Raw genomic sequence first — 9,181 nt, 5'->3', positions numbered from 1 at the left:
TGTGATTCTATATTTTACGTTTTTTTTTACATTTATTAAAGTATTGACAGCATCTAAAATTCACGCATTGTGTGTATGAACATACTGAACTCATGTCAAAGGTTTTTGTAGGATGTTTCAAAAACACATTACTGTTCAAAAGTTTGGAGTTGGTAAGTTTGATATTATGAAATATTATTACATTTTAAAATAACTGTTTTCTATTTAAATTTTTAGATTTTGATTTTTGATTTTTGATTTTTTTAAATGCAGTTTATTCCTGTGATCAAAGCTGAATTTTCAGCATCATTACTCCAGTCGTCAGTGTCACATGATCCTTCAGAAATCATTATAATATAACATTTCTTAAAATATTCAATGTTGAAAACAGTTGTGGTGCTTACAATTTTTTTTTTTTTTTTTTGAAATCATTTTCCCCCAGGATTCTTTGATGAATAGAAAGAACAGCATTTATTTGAAACAGATAAATTCTAAATGTTTTGATCAATTTAATGCATCATAGCTAATAAAATATATTATTTTTTTATTTTTTTACTGACCTTAAACATTTGAATGGTATTGTATATAAGTACATGTATTAGTACATTGTGACTAAAATGATTGCCAGTGTACATTTATCTGCCTATTACGTTTCTATAATATTTTGAAGAGATTTATAGGGGTGGGCTAAAAAAGATAATTAATTGTAAAATGTACTGTACAATACATTTATAAAACTATACTGTAAAAAAATATGATTAATAAGTTATGACAAAATATGTTTTATATTGCTTTAACTCATCAAAATAAGCAATTTAAAAAATAAGCATTTTTTTAATGTAAGTTTAATGTAATTTAAGTTGAAATGACTTGAAATTTCTACGTTGATTGTACTTAAAGTTAAGGCAGCAACTTTTTTTTTTACAGTGTATAAAAAATTCAGAAAGATTTTTATGTTTAAAATGCTGCGCATACATGAATACTTTTAGATTTTAGATGCTGTCATTACATCCATATTGCACATAACAGCCTATATGCGAGCATGTAAACGCAACATACAGGGCGATGCAATTGATCCCCTGGCCACATATGAATTAATATTGATTCTTATGGGACCAGGCTGCCCTGTTATAATAGCACAGACTTCAAATGCAGGACCTCTTGAGGCTGTGATTCTGAATCTATTCAATAAAAAGTCTACACATTAACCGATACCATCTTAAGAGGCTGGGTTAGGATTCCTGAAATGGTCCTATTGAATGTTTCCAATTAACACCAGAAAACTGTTCAAGAACCATTGTACATTAATTTGCATTTGTAATATCTCAGAACGCTAAATTCACACATCTTATTTGTTTGTAGATTAAAGTAATTTCCTCAATAACAAGCAATTCAAGAGCGATGCCCTTTATGATAGCAGGTGGAGATGCTGAACTACTTGAATTTGTACGAGATAAAACCCTTGATGTAAATGACATTTTCAACAAAAGCCACGAGTAGCAACGTTCTAATTAATCTGCGTAAACAAAACATGATTGGCATATTTATCAAAGAGAAAATGATTACAAAATGTAATCACCTGAATCAAGAAAATAGGTAGATAGGTGTTAAATATAACTTGAGTAATTTATGCAGCTCATCAGAGAATGTGTTGTTTTATTGTTCTTGTGAGCTGCTAGACAGCCAGTACAAGACTTGCCTTGTCACATCAGTATCTCTAATCAAATGACACTTTCAAGGCTGAATTGGTAGGGTTGCCACTATTCCTTGTTTTTTACGGTCAGCTGGCTTCTTATCTTCCCCAGCCACCATATTCTGCTCTGGGTCAGCTCTTGGACTCGTCTGGGTCACTCTTTTCATGTGAAACGGAGATGGTGAGCATTTCATTGAGCCCGTCATGATGGAGTTATTTTCTGACTCTGTGAGTACAGCCGCGTTGCGACAGTAACGCTTCAGTCCTTTGCGGAAATGGATGGTGAAGAGGCCATACGTGATGGGATCCAGAATTGCATTAAAAAGTCCAAAAATAAACAGTATGTGAGTCAGTGAGTGAGAAACAGTCTCTTCTAAATCATCAGGAAGGAACCAGTACCAGAGACCCAGCAAGTAGTACGGTGTCCAACAAACTATGAAAGACGTCACAATGACTATGCTCATTTTCAAAGTCCTTATACGGGCCTTTGGGATGTTGCTGTTGGAACGCCGTAAGTGGATTTCCTTTGAAGAGACTGTAAAAGCGAGAAGATTTTTATAAATGTGCAGTAAATATATATATATATTAAAAAAAAAATCTTTTTTTTTTTCTGGACTTAAAGGGATAGTTTTCTCTACTATTAAAATTCTATTATCATTCACCCACCATGTCATTCCAAAACTGTATGACTTTTGTCTGTGGAGCTCAAAAGCAGATATTCTGAAGAATCTTTCAGCTGAATATTATGCCTCCATATGAAGAGTCTAAGATGTCTAAGTGCCATCTGAAATTTTCTTCTAGAATGATCATTTTTTATCAAGCTCGTATATTTAAGTCCAGTAATTTCACTTAAATGGCAATGAAAATTACCTATTAATGTAATTTAAGTTAAATTACTGAACTTAAATATACGAGCTTGATAAAAATGATCATTCTAGAAGAAAATTTCAGATGGCACTTAGAGGCTTTTGCATCTGAACTCTTCATATAATAACATGATTGGACCCCATTGACTCTTAGTATGGACAAAAAACACTCCTTTGTGTTCCACAGAAGAAAATTATACAGGTTTGGAACGGCATATGGTTGAGTAAATGATGACAGAATATAATATTTTCTCTTCATTCAAAAGCACAATATCTTATTTTTTACTCCATTACTCCATTTCAGGAAAACATGTCATAGATTGTAATTTTAAGTGAAGAAATCAAGACCAGTGGCCTGTTACACGAAGCTAGTTCAACGAACTCTGAGTTTCAGAGTAGGTTTAGAGTTGACAAAAGCAAACAAATTCAACCTGATTTAGATCAGGTTCTGTGGGTTCACAATGCTCGCTATAAATGTTCTTTGTCAATTTAGGGTTTGATCCAGAATTCAAAGATCAACTCTGGAGCATGTGAACCTGAGAGTGTTGCAAATCACACTGAATGATTCCTCTGTAAATTTGACTGATACGACTGCTGCAGTTAACAACTCGATGATCGGATAACAACTCTAAGAACTCCATGATCCGTCTGGAGAGAGATATACTTTGCTTGGAGTAATATTTTATCAGGGTATATACATTTTAATTTTAGTAATTTAAACACGACATTTCTGAAGCTCAATACTTCATACACACTAATTCATATGGTGATACCGCCATTAATGCATTATGCAACATTAGCCTCCTTTCAAATGTAACTCCACTTACTGTTTCCTTTGGACATCCTTCGGGAGATCTCCACCAAGATCCTCGTGTAGCAGCAGATCATGATGGCCAGAGGTATCAGGAAGAGGCAAATGAAAGTGAACATATTGTAAATGGTCTCCTGCCAGTGTTTGACAAAGCTCCCACGGGTGGTGCACTGAGTGAAATTGGCTGGCACCGTGATGGTCACATTGTGAAACAGAAACATCTGTTGGGGAATTCAGCAAATCAGCAGATTACAATAACAGCTACTGTACTCAAAACTAAGTAATTTAAAAAATCAAAAACTAAGCAGAAACAATTACACACTAGCTTGATTTAGAAGCTGTCAAAATGACTAATTGGTTATTTGGGAAAATTAGCCCCGAACTCTAATTGACTATAAAATGCTATCCACAGCCAACTAATCAAGTGAACACTGTCAGCGTTGCAAATTAGATGTGGCATATATCCCCTTCAGCTAAAAGCTCAGGATTCAGTCAGTGTTCCCAGGAACGCTCTTTTGCAGAACATTTCATAAATATTATGATGTCTGACTACATATATCTATGACAAGGAGATTGCCAATTGACAAATGCAGACTGGCATACTGACATACAGGCTCAAGCCATCTGTCTGTTTGCCTCAGAAGTGATTCACAAAAACAATTGGAAAAACAAATGACAACAAAATATCCACTTTGGCCCATTGTGACCTTGTATCTTCAATCATACCTTTCCGAAATGACCTCATTCAAACACAATCTGCTGTCGTAATGTGTTTCGCTGAGGAGTTTTGGTGCTTGTAATATGGCCTCGTTCTTTTAGCTTGCTGCCTTCTCCAAACTTGAAAGCACACTGATTTTAAACGCTCCACTTCATCAGGAGAAGCAAATAAAGAAGTCTCTGCATTTATTACTTCAACTGCGCAGTGTTTTAAAATGTGTACTCCTCCTCTGATTGAGAATCAGCCCTTATTAACAGTCATTCCACAGTAATTCTTGCTGCAATCATCTTGAACATTTCAGATCTTGTAACTGAAAGTCGCAGAGCGTTTTCTTATATATTATGTTTGAATATCATTTGTGAGCTGATTTAAGAACGTCAAATTTAAAAACATCTAATTGACTTACAAACTGCATAATTTATCGTGTGTGTGTGTGTGGTTCAGGTATACCCTATGGGGACAAAATGTCCCAAAAATTTTTTTTTGGTCCCCATCAGGAAAAAAACTGCTTAATCATACTAAGTTATGTTTTTTTGAAAATCTAAAAATGCAGAAAGTTTTCTGTGATCGGTAGGTTTAGGGTAAGAGGATAGAATATACAGTTTGTACAGTATAAAAAACATTATGTCTATGGAAATGTGGACGTGTCTGTGTGTGTGTTCATGTTTTTCTATCCCAGTGGGGTTTCAACCTGAACCTGCGTGTGTGAATGAGTGTTGGTAATGTTGAGTAACGTGTCTCCGCACCAGTCATTATGTTAAATCTGAGGTGAAATTAAAGGGCTGATGAAAACGCACTCAGTACTGTAATTGCTGAACTAATCTATGAATGAACATCTATAAATTTTGCAACACTTCATAGCTCTGATTCTAATGTTACAACAGGTCTAAGGAGAATACTGAATACGTTACTGATTTGAAACGTGATTGTCGATATGATTTAAAAGACAATCTGCCAAGGGAAAATACAGTTGTGTGAATATGTACGGTACACAAAATACAGGTATACATTAAAGGGATAGTTCACCCAAAAAAAAAAAAATTCGGTCATCCTTTACTCACCCTGATATTGTTCCACACATGTATGACTTTCTTTCTTCCGTAAAACACAGGAGACAGTATTCAGATTTTTCAGTTTGCAGAATGGTCAAGTGGTGGTTTCCTTGTGTAAGGGACAATAAGGTTCGCTATTTCCTTCTGCCAAGGTTTTCATGTCTTTTATGGTGATTTTAATATGCGCATGTTCAAATTTGATGCATTCTGACGTATTTATGGCATTAGATAAGTGACTACAAGCATGTTGTGAAGTGCCATTTAATGTAAATGAGATCAAAGATGGAATTAATGTGACTAATGATTTAAACACACACACACACAAACACACACACACACACACACACACACACACACACACACACACACACACACACACACACACACACACACACACACACACACACACACACTTGAAGCAGTTTGGACATTACTACTTCTTTCGTGTTCCATGGAAGAAAGAAGGTCAAACATGAGGGTGAGTGAATAAAAATGTTCATCCGTTTTAAAAACTTTATAGCAGACTTCAACAAAAAGAGTAAAAAATCTCGAATACATTTTTAATTTAGAGTGAATGCATTTGTGGTTTAAAATCTGATTAAATATGAACAAATATGAATATTTTAAGTCTAAGCTCAAGAAGGCAAGTAGTTCAACTGCCTGTCATTTTCATTTTGATCTCTCTATGTGATTCAGGGTTTCTTACGCCAGACTCTGCGGGTTCTTGTGAATTTGAGTAATGCACCGAGATAAGACACAAAGAAAAACATGAAAAATCACTCAAGCAGCTCCTCACCTGAGGGACAGAGAGAACAAAACTCATCACCCAGGCCACACTCAGCATTACTTTGTTCTTCTTTTTAGCCTTATTGATGGCCAGAGGATTGAGAATGGCCGACTGCCTGTCCAGGCTTATGACCACAGTCACGAACGCACAGGAGTACATAGCCACGAGCTTCAGAAACATTAACAATCTGCAAGCCAGGTCCCCCGCCAACCACTGAACCGTAATGTTCCAAGCAGCATCCACCGGCATCACGATGAAAGTCACCAGCAGGTCGGCAACGGTGAGGTTCATGATTAAAATTCGCACATGGGATTTGCGCTTGTTATTGGTGCTGGCAGCCCACAGCACTGCGAGGTTGCACACAGCTGACACTGCGCAAAGAGTGAAGGTAATTGTCACCCTCACTTTCGCTGCCATGGAAAAGGTGGGCAGCTGAAATGCCGCTTCACCTGTGCCATTGTTACACGTGGACATGGTATAGTCACAACTGCCGTTCAGAGCATCTGCAGTCAGCTCCTGAAACATGATTTTCTCAGATGTTGGAGAGCTGTCATTCATTCCTGAAGAGCAAAGGTGTGTGTTTGCTGCATTCGTTCGGCTACCTGCTGCACAATGAGGTTTACAGACTATCCATGATGATGATGATGATGATGATTCCAGGGGAGTGATAGACAGTGATAGTACCTGGAAAAAGCTCCTTTATTTGACAGTTCTAAAGTGGGATTTAAAAAGAAAAGAAAATTTTTAGTATTTTATTCAGATATTAAACTGGCAATTAAGCATAATGCATTTCACAATTACAAAAATTGCCATTATAACTGAAAATAAATTTACCATCATAAATTTGCATTACAATCATGCAAGTTTGATATTGATTTGGCTACTCTCCTTTACTGTGTTTAAATGCATTGCTAAAACACTATGCAAGCATGCATTTTTGATGGTTTTAGAATTAGCATTAAAAGTCGAAAACATGTCCCAATCTACTCACTTAACATTCGCTGTACTTTTTTTTCCTTTTTATTTCCTTCTAAATAAAATAATTTTCAGACTTACCTGATGCACTTCTCCTGTAATGATCAGAGCATTAAAATAAATCCAATGACCTTGAAATAAGTAGTTGTTTGTTCATCCCACCGTCTCAAAAAAAAACTCGGTTATTTCATATCATCCATATATTTCTAAAATCCGATCTTCAAGTTCAGATGTAGCTCTTCTCAAACACTTCAAAGACAGATGGGTAGTTTGTCATCCAACAAGACACCTGTTCGCAAGGTGACATTCGTCTTGGTGAGAGAGTTATTCAGCCTAATTTGCAACTAAAAATGCACCAACCTCCACTTTTTTAAATAGCGGAGAAAGTACTGTTTAAATTAAGGAAAAATTCTGAAGAAAGTAAGTTTGAGACAATATTAATCAGTATGTATCTCCGACAGCAACCTCAGTTGAAGAGTGATGTGTGAATGTCCGCGCGTCTGCTGCAGCGCGCGCCTCTTCAATTCCCTCGCGCCGCGCGTCACGTGACAACACCCCCGCTCGCTCTCGCTGCGCGTGTCAGTTTGAACTGTCATCATGTATCATCCAGGTCAGTTGTGTTGCCGAACTTGCTGTGATCCATGTTTAGCAATGTACATTCACTAATTTCATCTAAACCAGAGGACGAATTACGGTGGTTGGACGGGGTGAGTTTATCTAGGGATTTGATTCCCTCATCCCCGAAGGAAACAAAGTTCTTATTCAGAAGAGTTTTAATTATTCACACCGTTTCATTAGCATTTTCAAACCTATTTTTTGTAAACACAAAGATTAGATTACAAATTGGTTAGCGCATATTTTCACGCTGTGCCAAACATATGTTCACAAATCCAATTCGCGAAAACCTTTGGAGGTTAAGACCTTATTCAGAGCAGCGCCACGTATGAAAGCGAGGCTGTGAGGGATAGACTTTCAGTTTTTTCAATAACATAACATCCGCTGTAAAAAGCTGTATATAGCTTTTAGATCACTTATAATTTTACACAGCTCATTGTCTGGAGTTTTTTGTCTACTTAAATTTCTTGCATATATTTTTGCAGTGTTTCGTCAGCAGAACAATAAAATCACGTTAAATAATAGTACAACCCACTGAAGAAATGAATGTATATTCCTCACAGCCTCGCTTTCATTCCCATACAAGACAGGCTTTTGTAACGGTTCGATTAAACTGCGTCCCAGTTCGCCTACTTATACTATGCCCTAAAATTAGGTAGGCCTAGTTATTTTTTTTACGTTAACACTTTATTTTAAGGTGACGTAGTTACACATTACTACATGTAACTATTTACTATAGTAATAACAGTAAATTATGCATAATTTTCAAGTAGTTAACTAACCCTAAACCAAACCTAACTGTAACTCTAAGTAGGCTACATAGTTCATTAATATTACTTCTTGAGTAAGTACAATGTAACTACGTCACCTTAAAATAAAATGCAACCAAAAGTAGGCTACATATTTTGTGTATAGTGTGTAGCAGAACAATTGGAAAGAGTTGTGTCCCAAATGATATATAACTGTAAGGCTATAAGGTTAATTTGTCATTCTGATAATACTCCACTACATAATTAAAGCTGCAACAGTTGAGTGCAATCAGTGCATGAAGTATTCTACACTAATTATAATTTCGAATACTATTTAAGACGGATAGTATGCGAATTGGAACACAGTATTAAAGGGTTAGTTCACCCAAATAAAAATGAAAGTTATCCCATTATTTTCTCACCCTCAAGCCATATGACTTTCTTCTTTTAGCCAAACAATCGTAGTTATATTTAAAAATATCCTGGCTCTTCCAAGCTTTATAATGGGAGTGAATGGTTCCCTAGATTTTGAAGCCCAAAAAAGTGCATCCATCCATCATAAAAGTAATCCATATACAGCTCCATGGGGTTAACAAAGGCCTTCTGAAGCAAAGCAATGCGTTTTTGTAAGAAAAATATCCATATTCATAACTTTATAAACTATAATCACTGGCTTTCGGTAATGGCCTTGCGCAAGTCGAGTTCCAGCGGAAGAGTGACCTCTGACCCGATGTATATACACCTAGGATGGCTTGAGGGTGAGTAAATTATGGGATAATTTTCATTTTTGGGTGAACTATCCCTTTAAAGCCCTTCACACCAATAATGATGACGATAAAAATATAGTTCTAAAAATCATTCTAAATATTAAAGAATAGCAGAGTCCACAACTATAACGATAACAGCACAGGGAAGAAAGATTTTTTTTTTCTAGTT

At 36.0% G+C, this 9,181-nt stretch overlaps 1 protein-coding gene across 2 annotated transcripts; it reads right to left on the bottom strand.

Moving 5' to 3' along the window:
• Positions 1–888: 888 nt before the first annotated feature.
• gnrhr4 (gonadotropin releasing hormone receptor 4) lies at positions 889–7,365 on the bottom strand. Of its 2 annotated transcripts, none has more exons than XM_082182818.1 (4): positions 6,963–7,365; positions 5,916–6,618; positions 3,366–3,570; positions 889–2,207 (listed from the first exon to the last, which is right to left on the bottom strand). In XM_082182818.1, the coding sequence occupies exons 2-4, from the start codon at positions 6,462–6,464 to the stop codon at positions 1,714–1,716; spliced, it is 1,248 nt and encodes a 415-aa protein (XP_082038944.1). In that variant the 5' UTR covers positions 6,465–6,618; positions 6,963–7,365; the 3' UTR covers positions 889–1,713. The 2 variants fall into 2 exon arrangements, with proteins under 2 accessions (XP_082038944.1, XP_082038945.1); XM_082182819.1 differs by having other exon boundaries at positions 5,916–6,590.
• Between the last annotated feature and the right edge of the window lie 1,816 nt (positions 7,366–9,181).

The sequence above is a fragment of the Leuciscus leuciscus genome (genome assembly GCF_965113295.1).
Source record: "Leuciscus leuciscus genome assembly, chromosome: 10".
NCBI classification, from domain to species: domain Eukaryota; kingdom Metazoa; phylum Chordata; class Actinopteri; order Cypriniformes; family Leuciscidae; genus Leuciscus; species Leuciscus leuciscus.
This window is presented reverse-complemented; position numbering and strand designations above follow the sequence as displayed.

Bases quoted from the DNA above. Each gene is read 5' to 3' on its own strand.
- gnrhr4 (XM_082182818.1), bottom strand. From the start codon at position 6,464: ATGAATGACAGCTCTCCAACATCTGAGAAAATCATGTTTCAGGAGCTG. The intron at 3,571-5,915 runs GTGAGGAGCTGC...ATTCCCCAACAG, and splicing joins TTGTTCTCTCTGTCCCTCAG to ATGTTTCTGTTTCACAATGT. The intron at 2,208-3,365 runs GTAAGTGGAGTT...TCGCTTTTACAG, and splicing joins AAGGATGTCCAAAGGAAACA to TCTCTTCAAAGGAAATCCAC.